Source organism: Mastigoproctus giganteus, chromosome 14 (genome assembly GCF_048544385.1).
Source record: "Mastigoproctus giganteus isolate SK-2022 chromosome 14, ASM4854438v1, whole genome shotgun sequence".
Taxonomy (NCBI): Eukaryota; Metazoa; Arthropoda; class Arachnida; order Uropygi; family Thelyphonidae; genus Mastigoproctus; species Mastigoproctus giganteus.
Window position 1 is genome coordinate 71,406,815 of NC_143588.1, and position 27,766 is coordinate 71,434,580.

A 27,766-nucleotide genomic window follows, 5' to 3' on the forward strand; every position below is an offset into this window, starting at 1 on the left:
AGAGAGAAAATGGATCCTTGAATCTCAGGAAAGAGCGTCCCGCGAGTGAGTCATGCGTTGGAAGTAGTTTTATCTATATGGTCTTGATGGAGGTCATTGTACCGTCTGCCATGGAGTGCTTTCTTTGCCCATTTTTTATCTTCGTTTCTTCCTTCTGGGTGGGAGGGGTCTGTGCGCTTAGGTTTAATCGGATATGTCGCTTGTCTATCTTCCTTATGGGCTGGTTAGAGTGGCTCTGTGTTTTTCTTGAAGTAAGCCTCCTGGTTCTCAATCGCTTTCTTCTGTTGTTCGATAAAGTCTGTCAAGCCCATTCCTTCTTCTTTTCTTTCTCATGTTTTCTCCTACAGCTCGGTGGTAGTACATTCTGTGATCCCGAAGGAGTATGTTAGCACTGAGACTGCATAGGTGTTTATGGCTTTAATTGTGTTCCCTCCGTTTAGCTTTGCTTTGGGCAAGCATCTGAGCCTCTGATGGTATTTTTTGGTAAGACAGGCCGTGATCTCCTAACTGCTGAGCCTGCACCATCCACAGATATCTGTAGGTCTCTCACCCTGTTATAGTTTCGATTTATTTACCAGTCTGCAGCTGGTAGTTTCGGCCGATTTGTTTTCCGTAATGCACTCCATGGGTCTTGCATTTGTCTAATCCAAATTCCATCCTAATGTCTTAACTGAATTCTTCAGTATCCGGAGCAGCTGGTGGAGTCGCTTCTCGGTTGGCTCGTAGTGCTTGATACCATCCATGTACATCAGGTGAGAGTGGATGTACAGGTTGTTCCTTCCTTCCTTCCTTCTTTGAGGATATATCTCTACTAACTGTTGTTGAGCACGCTGGATAGAGGATTAAGTTCCAGACAGAACCACAGTCGGCTCAGAGCATCTCCCTAAAAGATTCCTCTCCTGATGGGAATCAGTCTGGTCGGGATGTTCGTGGCCTTGATGGCGGTCCTCCATTTCTCCATGGTTGCTACTAGGAATGTGTCTGTTAGCCAGCTAAGAAGCACGGAGCCGAAGGCCTTGAGGTAGTCGATGTACTCAGCATATAGATTTCGGCGCTTCATCAGGTAGGCTTGCTCCATAACTGCCACATCAGTGGTCAATTGCTGCTTGCATCCTTTGCTCATCTGCTGCTAAGCCATGTTAAGCTAGGATGCGGGATTTGTGCACAAGGCACTAAAGGTGATAGTAGACCCAGGCTCGACTGCTTGTGCCTGGGGGCGGGCAGCGGCTGCCTAGGTGTTGGCTGCTCCCTGGTGGCAAGGTGGATGTACAGAAGCGATAAAAAACTTTGCAGAGTTTTTGCACCAACACAGACGTGCAAGGTGGAGATGGGCTAAGGCCTAGGAGCCACCCTTGATACAAGTAAAACACACACACACACACACACGTGTTCATATATAATATAGTATTTTATATATCTATAATGATAATGCAAATGTATATAAAATTGTATATATATCTTCTTTGTAAGTTTTGTATATAATTTGTAAATTGTGTGTACAAATAAATGGAAATGGAATGGAATGCTGCTAAGCTATGATGTTCTTACTCTCCAAGTGATCTGATATCTTCTTGGTAATGCAACTGGTCAGGATCTTGTACGTGGTTGGGAGACAGGTGATCGGCCTGTATTGCGCCAGCTTTCTTACATCTAAGTCCTTAGCAGTAGGTCATTCCTTGAGCAAGAAACTCTGGACGACTGCTCCGTTAGGTGGTTGTATGTATAGATGGACTTCTTTTACCAGTAGTTGTGGATGTTATCTATCCTAGGGTTCGCCAGTTGTGGGACTTCGTGGTCGCCTGTTATAACTCTTACTTGTGAATTTCCCATTTTTCATCTCTCGTATGTCGTTGGTTTCTTCGGTTCTAGTTCTATCCAGTGAGCTCGGGTGTTATGTCTTACCGATACGTCTGTAGAAGGTCTTTAGTTTTCATCCGAGATCTGGCTGTTTGTTTTGCGCTCCCTTTGTATCGGTGTAGTCTAGGACTTACTGTACATGCAAATGGTTCATTAACGGAGATATTTTTGGGGACTCTCGTGGAGGAACAGGCCCCCAGGTGGAAAGTCCTGAGGAACGGGTTTTATGATGTTCGTTACGCTGTGTACATGGTGGTTGTTGTTGTTGGGTTTTAGGAGCATTAGTGACTAAACCCATATTGCTCTGTATGTACTGTATGTGAATTGCAAATGTTCTTTAGGTGATTTTCTCTTTGCTGGACGAAAAACCATCTACCTTCGCTTGAGACCCTCTAACTCAGCCACGGTGTGAAAAAAGCCCATAAAAATTCATCTTGTCATCGACGGGATTCAAACCCAGGTCTTTTCCACCTGGCGTGAGGACGACAATTCTACAAACTGTGCTACCCACGTGGGCTCTGTGTACATGGAATCTGTGCATCTATAGGAAGAACGCATGATGTTCTACAGTGCAGTATTATCCAGGTTATACAATGACTCTTTGCCGCTACTTCCAAGATGTGTTGTATGTTTGGGTTCAGCGTAGGAGAGTTGTAGGACTTTCTCAGTGCAGAACGTAGGAAGAAGGGCTTGATGTCATCAGCACAGCTTTTCCACGCTATATAATGATCCTACAATGCTTCTTTCTCCAGAGGGTTGTATATGTTGGATAATGCATCTGCCTGGTTGACTGTGAGGTGATACAAACTTGTAAGATGTTGCTTCTATTGTTCTGTTTGTCTGGAAGGGACTGGTGAATCTTCTATACGGTGTTCCACAACAATTGCCCAGCATACTATACCATTGTGTGCTTCAGTTTCAGAACTCTGAATGGTAGGATGCGAGCAGCAGAACAACTCTACGCCTGACTGTGAAGAACTTTTCCTTTCTTCACTGCCTCTTCTTTCTTCTTTCCTGTCCTAACTTGCTCGTTTTCTCTTTCTTATACTCTCCAACATTCCTCTACACTTTTATGGTGCTTAAAGATCTGTATATAGTTGGAGAGTATACATTACGGTTCGGTATGGCATGGGTCTTTGTGGGGTTCATTCCTTCGAATTCTTTTAGAATATTCCAGTTGTATTTTTTTCTAGATATCATGACCTCAAATGTTTTTTTTTTTTTTTCACATTCTGCTTGATTTTTTGTCAAGCTTTCAGGAGGTATCAAGTTATTTGTGACGATGGTCCTTCCCTGGTCTGCAATTCGCTGTCCCGTGACTTGAACAGTCGGGAATCCTAACCACTTAGTATCTAGTTTCGCGGTGTACATTGTCATATCAGTCTCGAGCTTGGTTACTTCTTAGTATGTTCGCATGATGGATATATTCATTTAAATGCTCTATTTAGTGCAATGGCATTTCTCATCCTAGGTGGTCATTAGCGCAGTTACTCTGGAAGCACTTCCAATTGGTTCGATTGGATGGTTTGCCCTTCTCTTGTGGTAGCCATACAGGGGACAGCTCCACTGTTTTCCTAGACATTGGAATCAACTTTCGAACTGACCCCTTTACCTAAGGGCCAAAAGCGAATGATTTCCTGAGCCCCACTCGATGCAGTACATTCATTGCCCTTTTTCGCCATCTTCATCCGTCTAAGGGTCGATTTACAAAAGTGTTGAATACAAGGAACGCAAGAATATCGATTTCATATTGAATTACCTCGCTGTAATTTTGCATATCCTATAAAGCATAATCAGTAGTAGTAAAATGCTAACAGATTCAAACAAACTGAATGAGCATTTTGCATCTACATTCACACATGAGGAATTATTAAGATTTGAAAATGGCAGAAAGTTATCAAATTGTAGCAGGATATTTAATGATTTTGTAATAACTGAGAGCAAAGTGGAGGAGAAATTGTTGAAGTTAAACATAAGAAAAGCACCTGGGGTGGATGGGATCTATCCAGTTATATTAAAGGAGGCGGCAAAGCAACTAAGAAAACCCTTAGCCATAATTATAAGAGCATCCTTGGACTCAGGGGAGGTTCCCACGGACTGGAGATGTGCAAATGTATCCCCAATTCACAAAGGGGGATCGAAGGGTTAGTTTAACTTCTATTCCGGGTAAAATAATGGAATCACTGGTTAAAGATGCATTGCATGATCATCTAGACAAGACTGCAGCAATAATTTAGACAAGCATGGGTTTGTTAAGGGAAAGTCTTGTCTGACAAATTTTATAGGATATTATGATGTGGTTACAAAGGAACTGGATGCAAAAAAACAATTTTGATATCATATATTTGGATTTCAGGAAAGCTTTTGACACTGTTGCGCATGGAAGACTATTGTACAAATTGGAGCAGAATGGTATTAAGGGTAAGTTGCTACAATGGACAAAAGGATGGTTAAGTGGAAGAAGACAGAGGGTGGTAATCAATGGGTGCTGCTCTTCGTGGACTAATGCTATTAGTGGAGTCCCACAGGGTTCGGTGTTGTGTCCACTGTTGTTTTGTGTATTTATCAATGATATTGATAAAGGTATATCAGGCTTAATGTCGAAGTTTGCAGATGATACAAAGGTTGGCAGGGTTGTTAATGACAGTAATGGCAGTGTGCTACTGCAACAGGATCTAGATAATATGGGCAGATGGGCTAAGAAGCGGCAACTGAAGTTTAACCTTTACAAATGCAAAGTACTGCATATGGGTAGAAGTAACCCCAGAGAAACGTACCAACTGTGTGGTACTACATTTAAGGTGGTAGAAAATGAAAAAGACCTGGGAGTAATTGTGCAGTCAGATATTAAGTTTTCTGAGCAATGCAGACAGGCTGCCAGGGCAGGTCATGGGGTGTTGTCAATGATATACAGGAATTTTGCTAGCAGAGAAAAGGTGGTGATTGTCCCTCTGTATAAGGCAATGGTCAGGCAACGCCTTGAGTACTGTGTACAGGTCTGGAGGCCTCATTTTACGAAGGATGTAGATTTACTTGAGCGTGTACAGAGAAGGGCAACAAGATTGGTGAGGGGAATGAAGGGATCCTCTTACCAAGAGAGGCTTAAGTTCTGCAAATTTGCAGTGGCTGGAGACTAGGCACCTGCGCGGTGATCTGACTGAGGTGTATAAGACCTTGAATGGGTTGAGCACGCTGAATTCTGATGGGATCCTTCCACTTGTTCAGATTACGAACCTAAGGGGGCATAAATTCAAATTACGAAAGGACAGATGTAGAATAGATGTGCGGAAATTTGCCTTTAGCCAGCGGGTGGTTAATTGCTGGAACAAACTTCCATCTGTCGTTGTGGAAGCTGATGGGTTAAATAAATTTAAGGAGGAACTGGACAGGCATTTGGAGGGAATGGTGTGATTTTTTTTTTTTTTTTTTTTTTGGCTGATGCTGCATAAGCTCATACACTTGCTTTCTTGCATCACATGCCACTGCTACTACTAGATCACTACAATTCAACTATTAAAGAACACTAGCTATATAATAATTTGCCTGTGTGCCCCCGTCCCTCTGTCCGGAACGCTCTTTGAACTTGAATAACTGAAAGACTAAAGAAGCTTTTGACCTGATTCCTTTTGCAACACGTTTTATTTAGTAAAAAAATTGAGAAAAAAAAATTCCAAAATATTTTTCGATCGATTTTCAAATTCCTAGAGTTGATTTTTCTCCCAGTGAAACTAACTCGCTGTTTACTTTGAAGAGAAGACATTTCTTAGCTTTTGTTATCACAATCAACAAATCTCAGGGTCAGACTTTCGACAAAGTTGGAATTTTCGCTCATGGACAACTTTACGTAGCAGTTTCCAGGTGCAGATAATTTTTTTGCAATAATTGTAAAGGACTATATAAGCAAACATGTAAAAAATTATCAAATTGCATTGTTACCCGAGTCCGTCCCACTGACACCTTAGCTAGCAGCGAAGAGAGCGGAGGAAAAGGTTTTTGTAATTACTTCTATATTAATCTTTACTTCTCTGAAACAGTTTTGGGCGAAATATTCGCCACAGGTATTCTAGTATATATTAAATTGAAATTTAAATTGAAAAATTTTTATAATCACATCGAGGAAGAATTCGTATAACTAGTCATGAATCTTTTAAAAGAGCAGAGAAATTCTTTTCGACTTGAACGAAGTATATGGTGTTCTTTAATAAGTTGAATTTTAGTTCGTTAGTATGAGATGCCGTTTAAAGTTCTCATTAGACTTACTCTTTTGATCATATGGAGAAAGATATTTCTGATGAGTACATTTTGCTTGAGTTTTATATAAGAGTTTATTGTGTATGATTTTCAAAGAACTTTTATAAATCACAAAACATAACTTAATGAAACTTTATTCTTAAATTCAATTTATTAATCTTCGTTACAATTAAATACTTGAAACAAATAGTATTGTTCAAATAATTATACAAATACTTGTGCCTAAGTCTGTTATCACCAGTCACAGAATCCATGTCCGAATCCATGTCCGAATCCCATGTGTCCAAATCCCATGTGACCAAATCCCATGTGTCCAAGTCCGAATCCAAGACCCATGCCTAGTCCTAGACTTCCCATGCCAAGTCCTAAACCTCCCATTCCATACAGATATGGGTCATGATAATAAGGTACGGATGCTTGAGGATAAGTAACTACTACATATTGTGGAGGTGGAGGTGGAGGTGGAGGAGCCAGATAAACTGGAGTAACTGGAGAATTGTTATACGTCTCAATCGGGCGCGGATAACTTTGCTGAGTATATTGGTACTGGGAAGGTGCCTGTTCCTCTTGTTGCTGCTGCTGCTGCCGCTGGTATTGTTGTTGTTGCGATGGTGGGAATGACTGTTGGATATAATGATAGTCTTGACTGCCCTGTGCATGCTGTTGTTGTTGTGATGATTGAGGCAAAGATGAAGACGATGATTGATGGAATGGCTGCGGTGGCTGATGTGGAGCGGAACCTTCGAGTGAGGAATTTGGTGACTGCATTCTGTCCTCCTTTATGATTACCATTACTCTTGCGAAACCAGCAAGATTTCAGTATTTCTTTGTAATGAATTTTTGATATGCATTTCTCGGCTTCACAAAAGACGACTCCAGCTATAGATGTTAACAAATATTTGATTTTACTTATAAAGTTAAAATTAATTTACGTGTTTATCACAGATACAATACATTGAGATATTAGGTATTTTACTAATTTAGATCTTTAAAACTTCATATTACAGGCTGTTTCAAATGCTTGTTCAAATTTCATTAAAGAAAGGAAATAAATACACCATATTAAAGCTAAGTCTGTCTTTCATTAATTTCACATAATTAATCCTAAAATAAATACGTAGGTGTAACCAATAAAACGTGTAAATATTCCATTACTGTAAACATCCAATGATCCTCGCAGCTTTATTCAATTTGCCTATTTGCCATTGTGTGCTCTTCACGGTAAAATGTAAAGTGTCTGACGGCACCAGAGGTTTCCCCCATGTCCACGTTGTGTACTCTGGAGGCCAGAGATTTAAAAGTGTGTGGGGGAGTGTAATGTCGTGTAGTGTTATGTTCTGTTGTTTCTCTGACCATTTAGCCGTTGAGCCCCTAGTGGGACCCACCGTTGCCCATACTTTGCCACGAGGAGGCAGGTCAGGCATCCAGTAGATTTTTAAGTACTCTGGCAGGCCATGTCACCTAGTTTCCGAAGATTTCAGTGGCAAGGGCCTATATATATAAAGGGGAGAATTGTGGTAAAATTACAGCCGAATTGGGGTATAGGTTAAAGTGAGAGGGGTTAAATTTTACGCTAATTCAATTAAGTTACTTTATGGACATACTCGGTAAGTCTTGGTTTGAGTGGGAGAGACGGAATCAATAACATGGAGACATGTGAAGTAAAGACGATCGTTGCTCTAGCTACCATTCAATTCAAAACCATGATTCAGTCGTTCGTGTCTGTGAGTTGATCAGGAATGATCGACGTTTCATTGTTTGGGAAGTTGGTAGTGAAACTGGCATTTCTTATGGGTTTTGTCAATCAATTTTAACATCTCTTTGCATCTCACATCCTCACTGATGATCACAGAGAGCTGTCAGTTCTCGCATGTCAAAATCTTCGTCAAAGTGCTGTTGCTAACCCATACTTTGTTTTTTCCATCATTACTGGTAAATAATCGTGGGTTTGTTTCCTCAAAAAAAAAAAAAAAAAAAAAAAAAAAACCACAAAAATCTCGATCTGAAGAGTATGTATGAATAATAATCAAATTTTTGATTCACAGGGAATTAAATTGCACATGAAGAATTTATTCCCCAATCCCCCATGGTCGAACAGCGAATCAGGAAGAATATTACAAACCAGTTCTACTGCGATTGACCAATGCTGTTCGGAAAAAAAGGTAGTAAAAGAGGACACTGTCTTGCTTTTCTGTGCAGCTAGACAATTGAGATCCTTGGAGAAGACTGAGACTTCCATTGAGAATATTGAGCTTTTGTTTCTGGTCATAGCCATACACCCACGATTCGTTACCAGTAATGACGGAAGAGACAAAGTGTGGGTCAGAAAGAGAACGTTGAAAAAGATCGTGGCATTCGAGATCTCCTTCTTCTTTGGGATCAACAGTGAGGATGAGAAACGAGAAACTTGGCTAAAATGCATCAAGTTCCAAATATTTCCGTTAAAATTGACATGTCCCATAAGAAACCAATTTCACCAGTAACTTCGCGGATCGTTGGATTTCATGTTGAAGGGTGGCCAGAGCGAAGATTATTTCCGACGGAGAATCGGCCCTCTTTAAACTTCGCGAAGCACTGAAAAGTCTTTCTTCGTACGACACACACACAGCTTCTCCAAGAGGTGTTTTTAACACTTCGTTGTTTTCTGTCGCACTTTTCCCTAATTTGAAACAAAGTTTGATGCAAATTCGCTGTTTATTAAATTACTCATTTAAAATGCTACTAAACATTTTAAACACTTCTATTCGATGCATGCTAACTCAGACTGACACATAAACGAGTGATTTATGCGCTACACTGCATAGAGTCACAGGACATGTTGCGACAAGTCGCAAACAAACTATGACGCCGCAAAATCAAGGCACAAACTCAGTCTCCGTACTCTTTGATCGCTCCTCGTCCTATGCAAAAATGTTTACGAAATTTTTTATGGAAAACTTCTGTTATTGACGATTGTTCATACCTACGATTGCTGTCTAGTGTTTATATGATGTGTCGGCTGCGTAGGGCAGATCGATCGTTTGGTATTCTAATACTGTATACCAAGCCGATAAACTGGGTGTACCGTAGGTTATGAACTTTTAATCAGTTGCTCGTTCTCTCTCTCTCTCTCTCTCTCTCTCTCTCTCTCTCTCTCTCTCTCTCTCTCTCTCTCTCTTTATACTTATAAATAAAACTGTCAGCGTCCTTGAGAGTAAGTTTGTTGATTATGATGATTTTCTGTTTGAAACTTTTGAAGAAAGTTGATGTTTTCAGAAAGTTTACAGTCGAGATAATTTTGATAAGAATTTGATAAGAGTTAAAAAAAACCGATTTTCTCTTCCTTATTTTTTTAAATGATCGATGGAAAACGATGGCTATGTTGCTGATAATAATTATCATTCAAAAGAGCTGCCTCTTGAAAAATCCGAACGTTGTTGGTTTTACCAACCAAACAAATGTGCGATCCACTTTCACTGGTGGATGCGGGAATGATCGATCAGTCCCGGCCCTGAAAGCTACCCTTTTTTGGGGTTCCCGTTCGTTTACTTAAATGCTTAAAAATTAATTCATAACATTTATATATGGATATGGATTTGTGCTATTATTAACTGGTTACTCATTAGTAAATAAAAATATATGCATAAAAATGGTTAATATAACATGTGATATATTTTTTATTATATTATTAAACAGTACTTTTTGTTTCTAATTAATGGTTTATGCACGCATATACTGCTGCATGCAGTGTCGTAACTAGAAAAAGTGGCCCCAATGCAAAGTTTAGTGTGGGCCCCCCTGAAAATATTTGATTTGGTAAAAATAAAAAATCCTCAAAAATTGCCCTGGAAGCAGCAGCTATGCTAACACCATTTCACCTCTATTCACTACAGTTTCGTTTGTGCTGGGCAGCTAGCTAACAAAAAATATGCTTCGTTTGAAAAAAAATTATTGTTCGTAGACAGTAAATTTTATCAATAAACATAACTAAAAAACTTACATTTTTACTCAATTAAATTTTTTTCAGTTTCGGGCAGTGGGCCCCCTTTCGGTCGTAGGCCCCCAATGCACTGCATTGGCATAGTTACGCCAGTAGCTGCATGTACAGTATGCAGGAAATTTTCATTATAACGTTTCAACTTTTAAAGCTCTTTAAAAGTTGAAATGCCACCCATTTTTTAGTGTCGATGGCGCTTCCGTTTAAGATACTTTCTACCGTATAACACTTTTTTTTTAAGATTCCAAGAAGGAATAAGTCTGAACGTATCTATCTTGATTTTTGTTTGAAAATGTTAGGACTGAATTTTAGGATCGCCATGGTGTAGATTTTTTAAAGCTGTTTGTTAAGGAAGCATACTACATTAAGCGTGCATATTTTCTAACTTACACGTAAACAATTGCTTCATAAACACTACAAAGAACAAAAAGAAAAAAATATATCATATTCGTGAAAATGTGAAATATGAAAAACAGCCCCAAAGGAGAGGAACGGACGGTCGTCCTGGTTTTAATGCTCTTTAGGGCTAGCTTTCAGTAGCACTCTAACGAGAGTTTATTGTATGATTCTGCTGTATACAAGCATGCGATATTTGAAATATTTATCTTTAAAAAAAAGGGAAAAAAAAGTAAAATAGTCCAGTCAGTTGAGGTTTCAGATTCATCAACGATTAAATGAAATTGTTGCGTGTACAAGGAACTTAGTTAAATTAAACCTAGATTTTCTACAGACTGATGTGTATTTTCAGATTTAATATATCTTAGCATGTTTCAGAATTAAAATTTTAAACATTTGTATGCATTGTGAGTAACAAAAAGTCATGCACTATTTTTTATATGAAAGCGAAGCAGCCTCGGACAATAAGATTTTTATTCCTTTATTTTCTATTTTGATTTTGGGCCTGTATTCTGAAAGGAAAGAGTAAAGTATGGATTGTGTGTATAATAGAAATCTAAAGTCTTTATGTATAAATGAAAGTCGGAAATTGCAATTTGCTGCCTTCTGGGAGATGTAGAAGCCAAGTATAGTGACAGAAGAAAAGTCACTTACAAGAATGATTTGCGCCTTTACATCGAAACTTCAAAAGGGAATTTAAGTTATTTCAAAGAACAGGTTGATTACGGAGAGATAATATTCTATTTCCGGTATTGTAGCACCGGAATAGTCGCCAGTTGTTACTCCGCTTCCTTTTTTTTTCAATCTTTTTCTTTGCTATAGAATTGCTTTTTTATATATATGTTTGACTCCATTATTTTCAAATAATCAACAAAACATTTTGAATTGGCCACATGAAAGTGGTTTATAGGCGCGCTAACATGTATGCTTACAGCACCTATTGTCTTCACTCTATCTGTCCGTCCGTCTGCATGTAATAAATCGACTCAGAGTACAGAGAAATAAGTAAACTACATTAGGAAAGAGTTGGCAGAATACTACGATTGTTTAGTTTAATAAATCAGGGAGCTTGAAATACCTGTTACATCTCACACGCTGTTGATTATAAAATATTACAAAATTGAGTGAATATTACATAAGGAAGTATGTTCTGTGAAGTGAAAACAATTACTTTTAAATTATATTAGTTAATCAATTTTATATCAATTAATATAAAAAATAAATTAATAGATTTCACATCTATTAATCGCAGAAAAAGACAAAATCAATTAATTTAAGAAATAAAAATTTAAAGTGCTGCGTACATTAAATAGCTTGTTTATATAGTGCTCGCATTTGTGAAATATAAATATGCACAATATATGGATACAGATACTAGACACAATCCTAATGTGATTTAAACCAGCTTAAAAAAAAAAACTGGATATATCAGTAAACATTCTGCATTAACCGAAATAAAAATAAAGCGCTTCTAAAAATTACTCTATCTCCTAAAATTTACAGTAAAAAATAAACATTTTAAGTAATTATTACTAAAAATTACGTATCAAATATAGCAGACAGGAATATTCCAACCCGTTTCATAGAGATGCGCATGCGTCGATCCTACAGTACAACATTTTTCACGATTACGTAATTTGCTCTGCCAAAAAGAGGATAAATATTTAAATAAAAACTGTTTAAAAAACACTTTTCGATGATAAAGTTGACAAATCACTAATTAAGGAACGTTAGTTAATTCCAACATTATCTCTTCGAGATCGAATATAAACAAATATTGTTTTAAAACATTCTCAATAGGTTAACACATCGGAAAATGAAATCAACCAAGACTGAAGATCCATGCAGAAAACAGTGATGTAGTGGCTTGGCGCTCATCCCTTTCCAGAAAGGCCAAGGGTTGATTCCTGTCACTAACTGGAGGAGCTATCAGTGGTAAATTCACTCGGGATTGAATTAATCCATCTCAGACAGAGATGTAGAGTTATCCCCAGGATTTTTGAGGTCGCACACGGAAAATCAGCTTGCGAATACAACCTACAAACACTGATACAGCCCTTATAAGGGGGTGGTGCAACAGGGTGGAAAGCCGGCCGCACTAATTAGCCATGAAAGTGGCTCAGCTCAAGTGTGAGAACCCCTTCAATCAGCCTTCAAGGCTGAAAGTGGGAAAAGATAGATATGCGAAACTCATCTTGCGTGGACTTTGATTACCGCTAGTAGTTCAAGCACAAAGCTCAGATTCCAACGTAAGACATCAAACAGTAGCAAATAAACGGTCCGCGAGCTATTTTTCACAGCATGTCTATAACCAAAATGTACACACGAATACATTTTTATAACAGAACTCTTAAGAGTTTCCACACTTATTTTGATTTTGAAACTATATTTTAATGAATTATGGAAGTATCTCAATGAGAAATACTGTTCTTCAGTAAACGTAAAAGAAATCGGTAGTTGCAAGGAACTGTTACGGGATGAAGGAATTAGGCTCATCTCAAGTTGATATGGGACTATTTGGGAGTGGAATTTTTCTTAATGCATGGTAAGTTCTAGTAGCGTCCAGTTCAGTTATTATAACTTTTATGAATTCTTAATTTGATTCAGTGTATCTTAATTTAATTACACATGAATGTATAATAATCGCAGTATTTATGAATTTATATAGGAGTTGAAGAGCAATCTCCTACACACAAGTAATATGATATGCTAAGTATGAAAAGTAGGACACTACATTTCAGAACATACATTCTAGACAGCTAGCACCAGCCAACCAAACCGAGCACCGTCCATCCAACCCACAGCATCTTATGTAGATCACTGCATGTTCAAAACAGACAAGCTAGAGCCAATCATCACAATGAAGCTTTCTCTCGGGTCCGCTACGGATCTCAGTCTGTCTTGCCAGCAATTAGTAATTGTTGAAATTATACAGCACTCAAAGACATATAACAGGGATAAATTAGCATAATGAAGCTTTCTTTCGCAGCCGCAATGGTACCGCAGTCTTTCCGAACAGGAAATAGTCATGTTGAGAGTACACAGCTCCTACAGACGTCTGACTCGGACCAATCACAATCTTCTTCTATCTTTGTGTCCGCCATCAAGTTTCTCTGCGGAGGTGAATACTTCCTGTGCACTTTTTTAAGTCTTAAAAATCCCAAAATATGCTGTTGAAGATCGTAACACTAAGACCGAAAGGTATGGTATTTCCCCTCACTTTACTTTTTTTATATTTTTTATTTAAGCTTTTACTGATGTTTATGTAGTTTATTATTATTCGTCCTGTACGTTAAAAAACAAGAGCAGAGTATCGTTTAATAAATTATTTCTAATTCACACAGAGTAGCGTGCACCTTTCATATTTAGTATATTATGGGGAAAAAATGGAGCATCGACAGTGTTGGCTAAAAATGGCCCTCACGTGTGATTTTTGAAGCAGATAATATATTTGCATAGTAAATAGCACCGAGGAAATATATATACAAGCGCATACCCAGTGGCAAACACCATTAATAAGATTCTTCAAGCATAAAGTGATCAGACGTCCCGAATTATGCAGGACAGTCCCGGATTTCAGTCGTTTGCCCCGCATTGCAAACTGTCCCGGAAAATGTCGTGGATTGGACATGAACCTCCATACTTAATGGCAAACCGTAATGCAAATCAGTTGCATTATGTTTGCCGGGAACCAATCGTACAACTGAAAGAGCTTTAGTTTTTTCGATAGTAATTAGCTGTGGACGTCAACAAAAACACAGCTGACCATAGAGACGCTGAAAGCAATACTACAAGTTAAGTGCAATTTTGCTAATTTTTGTGAAGAATTTTACTGGGTAAAGTGCCTGCCTGGCAACTCAAAAGTCGCGGGTTCGAATCCGGCCTCGGGCTTGGATCACAGTAAAATGCAAAAACTTTGGGAGGTGCATTATGGCCACAGAAGCCGATGTGCCAACAACTAACAAAAAAAAAAAAAAAAACAGTTCACATCTTTCACGCAACCTTCTGTTCGTTACGTAGCGTAACACGAGGGGTACCGTATACTGAATTTCAGCCTCTCTGTTAAAAAAAAAATAATAATAAAAAAAAATTTCAAAAATTAAAAAAAAAATATATATATACGCTATATTTTTTTAAAGCAGTTTGATATTTTATTTTATAAGTTTAGTTCAAAGAAGTCAATGTATTTAATTTGTATTTTGTATATGAATATTTTTTATATATAAAAAAATTTTTAAAATATGTGAATATTGTTTCTGGGGGGGGGTTTGAACCCCCCATAGATGTCCCGCATTAGAACGCTAAGGATCTGGTCACTTTATTCAAGCATCTTATTAGTGCAACTTTCTTTCGAGGATCTAATTCAATTAAGACATTATAATGTACAACATACCACTACAATAATTAAGTTATTCGGAGATGGATTTACAGATGGTGTTGTAAATTATTTCGGCAAAGACGTAGTCGAGTGGTCAGGAGCGTGAGTGCAATAGCACGCGTTCTTTGAGTGGACCGGGGTTCAAGCCCGTGACTACTAAATACGATTAACGCTTGTATTGATTTATTGCAAACTCTACTGACCATGATGGTCATGCCCGAGTATAAACAAGAACACTTGTAAATTATTTACAGAATAAATTAATTTTATTATGAATAGATTCGCAAATATAATAAATATTTTAGGCGAAGAAACCTGTACCTCATTATTCGCAATTAACAAATAATCATATAATGAAAACGGAGTAGTATCTCATTAAAAACTAACTTTATAAACAAACATGATTATGTGAATACAGTACAAGAAAAGCAAATTAGAAGTGTATAGATATGCAATCATACTGTTACTTGTACAGAGCCTTTTTAATATTTAATATTAATGTTAGAATGTTAAATGTTAGTTTAAATAATTTAAAAGCTTATTAAACTATTCGCTTTCATTATTATTCTATTTTGAAAAGAGATATTTATGAGAGGTTATGCATAGCCTTTGTTTTGAAGTTCCAGCGGTTTTAAATTAAAAACTGTTCATAAAAGAAATAAATGTTTGTTACAAACTTTTCAGGTGACCAACGCTAAATCTAACGATGTCTTTCTCCTGCCATGAATCGACATTGCCTTCAGACCACCATTTAGGGGTTTGTAACAAGGCAACTTGTCATTTCTGCGCAAGATGGTGACAGTGCAGTTCTGCTATTCTTCTCTTCCAAAGCAACGCTCGCTGTCACACTTCGCAAGGCACTGACAGCATTTTCGTGTCGGGTGGCATGTAGAGCAGGAGTATATCGTAAAGTTAGAAAGTTTTAGGAAGGAACAGATACGTCGGTATACACTGAGAAACATTTAATAATGAATATGCACCGCATAGAATTAGTGAATGGAAATAGCAGCAGCACCTCAGAATATTTCTTTCCGAATCGTTCCTACATTTGAAGTGGTTAAAGGTAGTTTACATGTCACAGTACTTTACCTTCTTCATTGTACAACCGGAAAGAGAAAAATATTCTAAAAGTACACAGTGTAGTATACGAACGACAAGAGGAAAAGTTAATAAATTGATATAAACAGCTAATTACAGTGAATATTAATGGATACCAAGGTAGTAAAGAATCGCGCTGAACAGTAGTTGACTGTGATTGGTTCTATTTCTGCTGTTGCTTGGTAAAAATTCGCTCAGTACCGAGTTAATTGTTCATAAATCGTGGTAATGAGAATTTCCCTCGCAAACAGACAAATGACCTTGCATACACGATAATGGGCATTTTACATAAATATTTCTTTAGAACATAGCTTTCAAATATAAACAAGTTATTACTTAAAAGAGCATATGAATAAAAATTAGGATATTTCCAATAAAATGTTTAATTTTATACATCTCTATAACTTGAAATTAAAGGAATACAATGTTATAGGTCATTTTACAAGTCAACTCTGAGTTTAAAAGTAATCCTTATCTGCGTAATGAGTTTAGAAAAAATGTGCGCCGCGGCGCCCTAATGCGCCGCAGCGAACTCACAGGGGAACCGCAGGATAGTTTAAATTTTCGAGGGAAACACAGCGATACTCGACATCAGTCGGACACCGCGAACTACTAGATGGAGGTAGCTCACAGTTTCAACATTACTGATTAAGTTGTTTGGATCTAACTACTTAATAAATGAAACTGTTAGGCATTTCTTTTGGCCTAGGGGCGCCGTGAAAAAATTACTGAGATACTAAGGGCGCCGTGAACCGAGAAAGTTTGGAAACCTCTGACTTAAATAATGATTATAACTCTACATTTATAGTCAAAGCATTCAATAAAGTCACAATATTCATTCCAGCAAGAAGTCAGCTACTGCCAGTTATAATAAAAAGGCAAAAAATGAATAAAATAAATTATTGCCATTGCCATAAAAGTACATACTCTATTCTGTAATTCTTAATTTCTTCAATTGTCATTACAAAATGCTCAGCGTCATCGTTGATTTTAACTCGTAGTTTAATTTGTCATCCATGCAAATATCAATTAATTATTTATTTATTCGAAACGAATTTTAAATTTCCAACGTGTACAATATTATATAAACATTGCTGTAAAAAAAAATAATATAAATAAATATAGAGATATTTATTTTATTTTTTTTTTGTCGGATGTTTTCTGCTGACAAATGAAAGTTCAGTGTAGTAATTATATTCATATACGAAAATAAAATGGCTTCATAAATTTTCGCATTTAACCTATCTACGATATTGATAAGTCTTACTTTTCTGTATGACAATGAAAATAATTTTAGAAATAAGATACAGGTATAATTCCCATGTTTCTAAAACAAAAATACGTTTTTAATGTTGTTACATTTAATACTCTTTAGTACTTTTGTGTGTTTTATACTTGGTTTTAAACACACAAATCATAAATAGGAAGTTCATTATCAACTAGTAATTTAATATAATTAAATTTCTAACGTATGTCTAGTGTTCTATCTATAGCAAGTTGAAGATCTGCAGCAAATTATTGGCAGTTTGGATAATCAAATATCTGAATTAATAAAAAGTAAAAGTAAAGTGCAGCCATTATCAACCCACTGCAGGATGGAAGCCTCCTCAACAATTCCTTAAATCGGTTATTTAACGAAAAAGGTTAGTTTCGCACGAAATCATTTTTGATAAAGTAGTTTTTGATAACGAACTGTGCATTTTAAAAGGTATTTTATGTAGTAGTAGTAGTAGTAGTAGTAGCAGCAGTGGCATGTGATGTAAGAAAGCAACTGTATGAGCTTATGCAGCATCAGCCAAAAAAATCACACCATTCCCTCCAAATGCCTGTCCAGTTCCTCCTTAAATTTATTCAACCTATCAACTTCCACAACGACAGATGGAAGTTTGTTCCAGCAATTAACCACCCGCTGGCTAAAGGCAAATTTCCGCACAACTAGTCTACATCTGTCTTTTCTTAATTTGAATTTGTGCCCCCTTAGGTTCGTAATCTGAACAAGTGGAAGGATCCCATCAGAATTCAGCGTGCTCAACCCATTCAAGGCCTTATACACCTCAATCAGATCACCGCGCAGGTACCTAGTCTCCAGCCACTGCAATTTGCAGAATTTAATCCTCTCTTGGTAAGAGGATCCCTTCATACCCCTCACCAATCTTGTTGCCCTTCTCTGTACACGCTCAAGTAAATCTACATCCTTCCTAAAATGAGGCCCCTTGTATTTTAATATAAACATGCAGTAAATTTTCTATTTGTTTATTTGCTTCTGATATTATATATGCATAAGATATACCTAATTTGTGAAATGAATTTAAAAATCAAATCATTCTTTCGATATATGGCCATCAGAGATTTGGTTCTGGAATCCAGGAGGCCATCGTTTTAAGGAGATACGTTAAGGAGACATACGTGCCCACTGCATGGGCACGTATGTCTTTTGGTCAACGGTTTTTATTACGAAAATAATTGAACGAAATGGCAGACGAGGATGAAATGGGATATCGGAACTCTCGATATCAAAACGATTCACTTTCCATGTTACTTTTAAAAAAAAAAAGAGAATGTTTAAGAGGTAAAAAAATGTGCAAGTGGATTTAGAAATTGCGGACAAATATTAAAGGTGAAAATGAAGTATGATAACTGGAAAAGAATTCCTTTAAAAGGATAATTTAATTTGAACCTGGTATGGTTGTTTTTATACTACGGTCAATAATAATGCTATTTTTGTGATTGGTCACGAATTGCTGTTTTAATTATTCGACAGCAATGCCAAGTGAAGAATTATATTTCCATAAAGGATGCCTTAAAAACTCGCATACACAGTAAATAAATAATCCGATTGCAAAACTCCAAACTTCAATGAAGACAATTTCATTAATAAATTGCCTCTTACCTACGGTCCCGTTCATGTAAACGGACATCTTGGCTCATGAAAGCTTATTCGCTGGTAACGATGCTGAAGATGTGTATAGCTCAGAGCACTCAGTGCAATTTGTGTCCACTGCGCGTTTTCCAAACATTTTATTTGTTCTTCAGCGTAGAAGTCACGGTTAACGACCTATGATTTCGATTCTCTCGGCCCCCCTCCCCACATGATGCCAGCATACGCACTTCGACGTATACACGTCTGGTGATGATCGCTCTTGATAACCAGCACTTTAAATATGGAGTTGTAGTTGCTATAGTTTACGGGAATCTCAACGTACTGTTAACAGTGTAGACAAGGAAGTGCAGACAACGAGGGGTGCAAAGTTTAGTTTTGCAATATTAGTTAAATACAGATGTTTTACGATATTAATTTATTTGATTTCTTATTTGGATTATAACACGGAAATAGGTAGCACATAAAGAAAAGCAAATAAAAAAAATTATTAGAACACTCAGAGCTCTAACTTTCTGGAGCTTGACAGAGCAAGGTTTAGTGGAGAAACACTCAAGGACATGTCGAATGTATTATGCAGTGACGTTTTGATAGGGGACTTAACTACGTAAAAAGCAGACACGTGGATATTTCCAAAATAATCACTTATATAAGAAGTAAAATATATCTGCTCAAATAAACCAAGAATCATTAATTTTTTTTTTTTTTAAGTTCCAGTGTTCCACCGATGTTAGGTCATCATCCAGTTATGATACGCAGTGTTGGAAAGTACACTATTTAAAATGTGTAGTGCTGCTTAAAATATGAGGAGAAAAATTACTTTAGTGTAAAAATCGTATTTAAGATAAGAATTCCTTACTTCTTTTTAGAGCCCCGTAACAGTATAGCGGATTCGTGACTCGTTTGGATAGGTCTGAGCTTGGATCGCTTTAGAAAACAGTAGAATCGTAAGGGTCTTTTCAAGCGGAGAGGGTTGGACTTTCCTCAGTGAGTTATTCCAGGTTTTTCAACCAGCACAGCATGAACATTGGCCATTGAAAACGTCAGCATTTATGTATACATTAATATTTTATTACTCAACTAACAGTAAAGCTTATTTTTGGAATTACTACAGTTCACAACTCTTCTATTATCCACCTTCTTGTTCCCACTTCTATATATTGTTTAATTTTTGAATTTTTATTATTCACTCCACCATAACAACTCAAAATACTTTTCTTTCACCGCAGTCTGACTAATTCTATAATCCCTTACTTCTATAATTTAGCATTTGTGATTTTTATGTTATCTCACAAATCCCACTTCCTCTCATCAGTAGCTACATCCTTCAAAGGTTTCATTATTAGTGCTGCGCATTGGTTGAAAAGTAATTCATCATTCTGAAATTGTTCAAGAAACATGGTGGGGATGACTTCACCATTCTTCATTGGATTGGCCTGCTCAGTCACCGTATTTGCCCTGGTGGGTAGCATAAATGACTTTTATGAACTTTTTCATTTCGTGGCTGAGTTAATCTCACACAAGAATAAGTTTTTTTCTCCCAATAGCCCTGTTTTTCGTCCAGGAAAGCATACAAACCGACCAGAGAACACACGCAATTTATGGATATAATACACATAGGTGGTTGAGATTGTTCTCAGCTAACACTATGTCTATGACTTTTGTTTCTGGGATGGGTGACTAAAAAATCGCCCGTCCCAACTAGATTGAGGATCAGTGGGGTGAATGAGATCAAACCTGCATGGACGAGCATCCATGTGTAACGCTTTCTGTACTTCGTGGAGTATAGGCCCGACGACTTCGGGCTATTTTGAGGGATAAAGGAGGTGCTACTTACTATTAGGGTGGTGTGTCCAATAAAGTGGCTACTCAGTATATATATCAACTGGAGAGTGCTGGAAAATTACTATTAGTACCAAAGCTGTTGATCTGTTTTTAAGAGAACACAACAGAATTCGACTTTGCTAGAGTGAAACTGAAAAGAAAGTTGAACCATGCAGTTTTACCCTAGCCCCAGTACATTTAAAGACTACATTAATGGACAAGACAATTAAATAGTAATACCATTGAAAGATATATAGCTTTAAGCAACGTAAAAGTTGACTTTGTGAACGGCAAAAAGAAAATGGAACCTTTTTGAGAAATAAAAATTAAGAACAGCAATTTTTTTTTCTGTCTTTCCTCTAACCTTATTTTAAATGGGAAATTTGCTGAACTCAGAATAAATACAGAACTCAATTTCACAAAAAATGGAATATTAGTATGCACTAGTGTACTGTGTTGTGAAATTGAGTTCTACACAGTGCAAAGTTTAGTAATATGGGAACGGAGGATGGGAATGTATAAATTAATGGAAATGCCTATCGCATATGAAGCAATATGACATTCACAGCTCTGACGCCACTTAACACATGCACACGTTCGACAAGTTATGCAAATATGGAGCACCGTAACCACTCGGGTAGATATCGCTTATGAAGTGGGCAATTAATGAGTCGGTATTGGTGTAGAAATTGGAAAGGGAAGGGGGGGAAGGTAATATCAGACAAAGTGCTACTGTTGATGGACATTTATCCTTGTGAGTAGAATTGACAGCCTACCAGGGCTGCTAAATTATGGTTGACCAAGGGTTGGAAGTAAGAGAGAAACAACTTTACATTATTTCATTGCAATAAAAAAAATCAATAAAACATAAAATATCATAAGTTCTGGAAGTATAATTTAGTTGACTCTGAAAGTCGCAAAATGTTTTGATCATAAATGTCTGTATTAACTTTTTTTCATACACCAGCCTTCACGAATAGTAAGGAATCTAAGTGGGGAGTATTTTCAGGCGCGTTAGCAAATACAGTATGTGTAAAGTGCCTGTTGTCTTCATCATGTTCTTCCGCATGTAACAACTCGACTCTCAGCGGATGATTTTCATGAAATTTTATATTTGGCTCTTTTAGAAATATTTGTCGAGACATTCCAAAATTTCATTAAAATCTGACTAATAGATGTCTCGCAATTATTATTTTGTTTCATAAATATCACATAGGCATTCATATACCGTATACTGTAGTTGAAGCACTAGAGAGTATGTCTGTTATCGTGCGCTGATTGGACAAATGAATGGGCAATACGGCGGATGCGCAGAAACGAAATGTTCTCGGTTTGCGTATTAGTATTAGCATTAGTAGAGGCATATGATATAAGAAAGCAAACTCAAAAAAAAAAAAAAAAAAAACATTTTACACATCCATTCGCTCTAAAAGTTTGTCCAATTCTTCCTTGAATTTATTTAAGCTCTCAACTTCCACAACGACAGGTGGAAGTTTGTTTCCCCAATCAACCACCGGCTGGCTAAAGGCAAATTTCCGCACATCTATTCTACATCTCTCTTTCCTCAATTTGAATCTATGCCCCCTCAGGTTCTTAATCTGAGCAAGCGGAAGTAACCCATCAGCATTGAGCCTGCTTAAACCATTCAAAGCCTCATACACATAGGTGTATTGCTAAGAAAAATAGTACCGGAACGCTCGTCGTAAAAAAATAGTACCGGAACGCTCGTCGTAAAAAAATAGTACCGGAACGCTCGTTCTCCAGAAGCCTATGTGATAACGCCACATCGACTGTACAGTAACTGAATCAGACTTCAGACCGGTTAATAGAACAACCAGTTTTGCGTTCAGCTCATGGCGAATCAAAATGCAGCGTTCTGACGCATCACAGTATATCTCATTCGCTGGATCTCTTTATCTAACACATTGGGCGCCTCCGTAGCCAGACTCGGGGTTCGAGCCCATCACCACCAAATACGGAGGATGCGGAAAGGTCAGGGAATTACCACCGCATATCCCGGAGCAATATGGCCTTAGTTGCTAATGCTCCTAAAAACCAAATAACAAACAAACAATCTAACACATTGTACTTTAGTAAGGAAACGTTCAAGTTTCATTGCGAAATTTATATTTTTGTTTTTAAATAAATTTTTAAAGAAATTATTAATTTTAAAGATCACTATTAATATATATTTTTAGTAGCAATGGCTAAAATAGATATTTCTCCCTCCCCTTTGATTACGCCATTGTTTCATAACATTAGGTGTATAAATTTAATGATTTTCTATTATTGACATTTAGAAAAAAGTACCGGAACATCGTTCCGGCCCGAATACACCACTGCTTATACACCTCAATCAGATCACCTCACAGGTGCATAGTCTCCAGCTGCTGCAATTTTCAGAACTTAAGCCTCTCTTGATAAGAGGATCCCTTCATTCCCCTCACCAATCTTGTTGCCCTTCTCTGTACACGCTCAAGTAAATCTACATCCTTCCTAAAATGAGGCCTCCAGACCTGTACGCAGTACTCAAGGCGTGGCCTGACCATTGTCTTATACAGAGGGACAATCACCTCCTTTTCTCTACTAGCAAAATTCCTGTATATCATTGACAACACCCCATGACCTGTTCTGGCAGCCTGTCTGAATTGCTCAGAGAACTTCATATCTGACTGCACAATTACCCCCAGGTCTTTTTTTATTCTCTATCACCCTGAGTCCACACGGTTTGTACGTTTCTCTGAGATTACTTCTGGTATAAAAGTCGTTGCTTATTTGAATATTATATTAATCGCAGCAGAAACGTTAAGTATGTGCTATATTTCAATTGTTATTAAAATCCAAGAAAAAAGTAAACTGCCTTACGAAAGAGTTGACAGTGTACAGGAAATTAGACTGAAATGTAATGCACTGCATACATTAACTAACTTGTTTAGCATTATGAGTCAGATATTACAACTTTATTCCAGGTATGGAATGGATAGGTTTTAAAAGGCAGAATAAAAAAAAAAAAAACGTATTGCCGATCACAACATCTTAACAATCACTTGAACGTTTCTTTTCGTAACTCTTCTTTTATTTTAAATACTTTACTTTCATTCTGAAGTGGCTACCTTTCTAATTGTAATGGTGTTGCCAGCTGTTTGTTTTTATCCAGCCTAGACCTGCGAATATTCTGCGAAAAATGGGGAACGAAGATAGATGCTGCAATCTTAATATTGTAAATTGGTCCATACACATCCAGAAGTTCTGACCTCTTGTCAAAGCCATGCAACTAACTCAGATAGGAAACAAAATGATAAACACGCTAATATTTTGCATTCGCTTCAATATCGAATCGTTATTTTTACATGACTTGAATCTACTCTCAAAAATGTTAGCATCGCACACACGCCTTTCAAGTTATGATACTTTCACCACAGCCTAAAGACAACTTTCATTTTTGAAAGATGGAAATGTTAATCAGCAGTTACTTTGTACAAGTGAATAAGTATAACATATTCGGGTTAGATACATTTTGCTCTTTGTATCTACGAATATAGATACAAATATGTATCTATGAATGACGAAGCACCAGTCACCCACTAGTCACTTCAATTTGCATTTTGTTTATACACCCTTCTCTCCTGTTAGGATATCTGTGAGGTGACCCTAATGGAACTAAAGTTATTTAATAAATAAATTGATTATAGATAACAAAATGCAGACGACATTGAGGCTCTCGACACTAAAAGCATCGTTCAAAACAAAATTCAAGAAGCAGACAACACAATATCAAAAAAACTCAACAGGAGATTATAAATGTAGAGATTATTCCCCGACAGATTCCAATTGATAAACCAACACAGAAGCGAATGACACACAGCTGAAATTAGCAGCTAGCTTCAAAACAAACTCCTCACTAATATCTTATAATGATTTCACCAGTTGTCACTCGTTTGGAGAGAGAGAGAGAGATTTGGGTTCGAATTCGGTCGGAATTCTTAAAGTCGAGGATTTAGCCGATTCTTAGGCGAAGAAAGTAAAGTTTTAGGTCATGATTTATTCCAGATTTTTCAGCTCGCACAATATGCAAATAGACCAGCGAAAACATATTTGAACAGACATAATACACGCAACACAATAAATCAGTGATCTCCAGATGTGTCCCAAGACCCGGTGTGCCGCGATTGTAGGAAAAACTCCATTGAGTATAATAATACTCACCCTTTTGGTTAGCTTCTAATACAGTATAGCGTTTTTGGTTAAACTTCAGAATAAAACTCTTACCCATGGATCTTTGCGATTCGATCTATCCCTTCGCATAATTTTGTTTCCCGATTTAAAACCAGTGGCAAAGCGGGATCACTAAACCTTTATTGGGAAAACAGTGCCCTCCCTTTGTCGCTGGTTTTAAATCGGGAAACAAAATTGCCCAAAGGAATAGATAGGACTATAAAGATCTATCGGTGACAGAATGCTATTCTGAAGCTTAACCGCGTTTTTTTTTTTTTTTTTTTTTTAACTCCAAGTATGACTCGAATGACAAAAATTTGGAGACCACTGCTTTAGATGCTAATGCGCTATGTAAATATTAACTGGCGTTAACTGGCACTATTGACAAAAACAGTCAACGCTTTGGTCGAGTGCGCCATGTTTGTTGTTTTAGTATTCGTTCCTAGGGAATTAAACCCATGAAACAAAAGTAGCCACCATAAAATCAATTGAAATTTATTTTATGGTGATTACCCATGGATCTTTGGAACAACAAACCAATGGGTTGGGCTAGGCCAGCCCTTCACTCCTTGTCGCAAAGATCCATGGGTAAGCACCATAAAGTAAATTTCAACCAACGTTAGTATATTACTTCTCTGAAATAGAGTATCTGTGAATGGGCGATTGTTGTATGAAAAACCAGAGTTTCGGGAGGAGGACAAGCGACCGTGTAACGGCTGCCCGAGACCTACTAACTTTGTCATGGTGCGACAAATGCCCATAAAGATTCCTCTCGTTAGGTGGGACCACATAACATTAAACTGTAACTTTTTTTTTAACAAATGAGATAAATTATATGAGCAATTTATGCAAAAATGTAAATGGCTTTGAAATACTGCTTCAGCCATTCAGTTAATAACCAATCTTAGCATTTTGCTAGAATTCTGTAATCTACTTGAACATTTCTTTACTTATATAAACTCTAAAAGGAAGGGGATGAATCTGATTGGTCCACTTGATATCGATGGTTCGACTGTTGATGATCCTGCTCAGATAGCAAACAAACTGAATGAGTATTTTGTATCTACATTCACACATAAGGAGTTATTAAGGTTTGAAAATGCCAGCAGGTTATCAAATTGTAGCAGGGTGCTTAATGACTTTGTAATAACTGAGACCAAAGTGCAGGAGAAATTGTTGAAGTTAAACATAAGAAAGGCACCTGGGGTGGATGGGATCTATCCAGTTATATTAAAGGAGGCGGCAAAGCAACTAAGCAAACCCTTAGCCATAATTATGAGAGCATCCTTGGACTCGAGGGAGGTTTCCACGGACGGGAGATGTGCAAATGTATCCCCAATTCACAAAGGGGGATCAAAGGGTGACACGAGTAATTACAGACCAGTTAGTTTAATTTCTGTTCCAGGTAAAATAATGGAGTCGCTGGTTAAAGATGCATTGCAGGATCATCTAGACAAGACTGCAGCAATAATTCAGACACAGCATGGGTCTGTTAAGGGAAAGTCTTGTCTGACAAATTTGATAGGATATTATGATGTGGTTACAAAGGAACTGGATGCAAAAAATAATTTTGATATCATATATTTGGATTTCAGGAAAGCTTTTGACACTGTTGCGCATGGAAGACTATTGTACAAATTGGAGCATAATGGTATTAAGGGTAAGTTGCTACAATGGATAAAAGGATGGTTAAGTGGGAGAAGACAGAGGGTGGTAATCAATGGGTGCTGCTCTTCGTGGACTAATGTTATTAGTGGAGTCCAATAGGGTTCGGTATTGGGTCCTCTGTTTTGTATATTCATCAATGATATTGATGAAGGTATATCAGGCTTAGTGTCGAAGTTTGCAGATGATACAAAGGTTGGCAGGGTTGTTAATGACAGTAAAGAAGTGGCAACTGAAGTTTAACCTTGAAAAATGCAAAGTACTGCATATGGGTAGAAGTAATCCCAGAGAAACGTACCAACTGTGTGGTACTACACGTAAGGTGGTAGAAAATGAAAAAGACCTGGGAGTAATTATGCAGTCAGATATGAAGTTTTCTGAGCAATGCAAACAGGCTGCCAGGGCAGGTGATGGGGTTTTGTCAATGATATATAGGAATTTTGCTAGCAGGGAAAAGGAGGTGATTGTCCCTCTGTATAAGGCAATGGTCAGGCCACGCCTTGAGTACTGCGTACAGGTTTGGAGGCCTCATTTTATGAAGGATGTGGATTTGCTTGAGCGTGTACAGAGAAGGGCAACAAGATTGGTGAGGAGAATGAAGGGATCCTCTTACCAAGAGAGGCTTAAGTTCTACAAATTGCAGTGGCTGGAGACTAGGCACCTGCGCGGTGATGATCTCATTGAGGTGTATAAGGCCTTGAATGGATTGAGCACGCTGAATTCTGATGGGATCCTTCCACTTGTTCAGATTAGGAACGTAAGGGGGCATAAATTCAAATTAAGAAAAGACAGATGTAGAATAGATGTGCGGAAATTTGCGTTTAGCCAGCGGGTGGTTAATTGCTGGAACAAACTTCGATCTGTCGTTGTGGAAGTTGGTAGATTAAATAAATTTAAGGAGGAACTGGACAGGCATTTGGAGGGAATGGTGTTTTTTTTTTTTTTTTTTGGCTGATGCTGCATAAGCTTATACACTTGCTTTTTTGAATCACATGCCACTACTACTACTAACTTGGTCATGGTGTGATAAATGCCCATAAAAATTCCTCTCGTTAGGCCGGACCACATAACATTAAACTGTAACTTTTTTTTTAACAAACGAAATAAATTATAAGAGTAATTTATGCATAAATGTAAATTGATTTGAAATACTGCTTCAGCCAATAAGTTAATAACCAATCTTAGCATTTTGCTAGAAATCTGTAATCAACTTGAACATTTCTGTAAA

The 27,766-nt window shown here is 37.4% G+C and overlaps 1 protein-coding gene across 1 annotated transcript in view; it reads right to left on the reverse strand.

Annotated features, from left to right (window-relative positions):
* The window catches only part of LOC150075226 (acidic amino acid decarboxylase GADL1-like), a 153,746-nt gene extending 134,795 nt beyond the window's left edge, over positions 1 to 18,951 (reverse strand). Inside the window, exon 1 of the mRNA XM_090388288.1 lies at positions 18,847 to 18,951. Within this exon, the coding sequence (XP_090244414.1) occupies positions 18,847 to 18,874 (28 nt within the window). The 5' untranslated portion in view covers positions 18,875 to 18,951. The remainder of the gene's footprint in view (positions 1 to 18,846) is intronic.
* Positions 18,952 to 27,766: the final 8,815 nt, after the last annotated feature.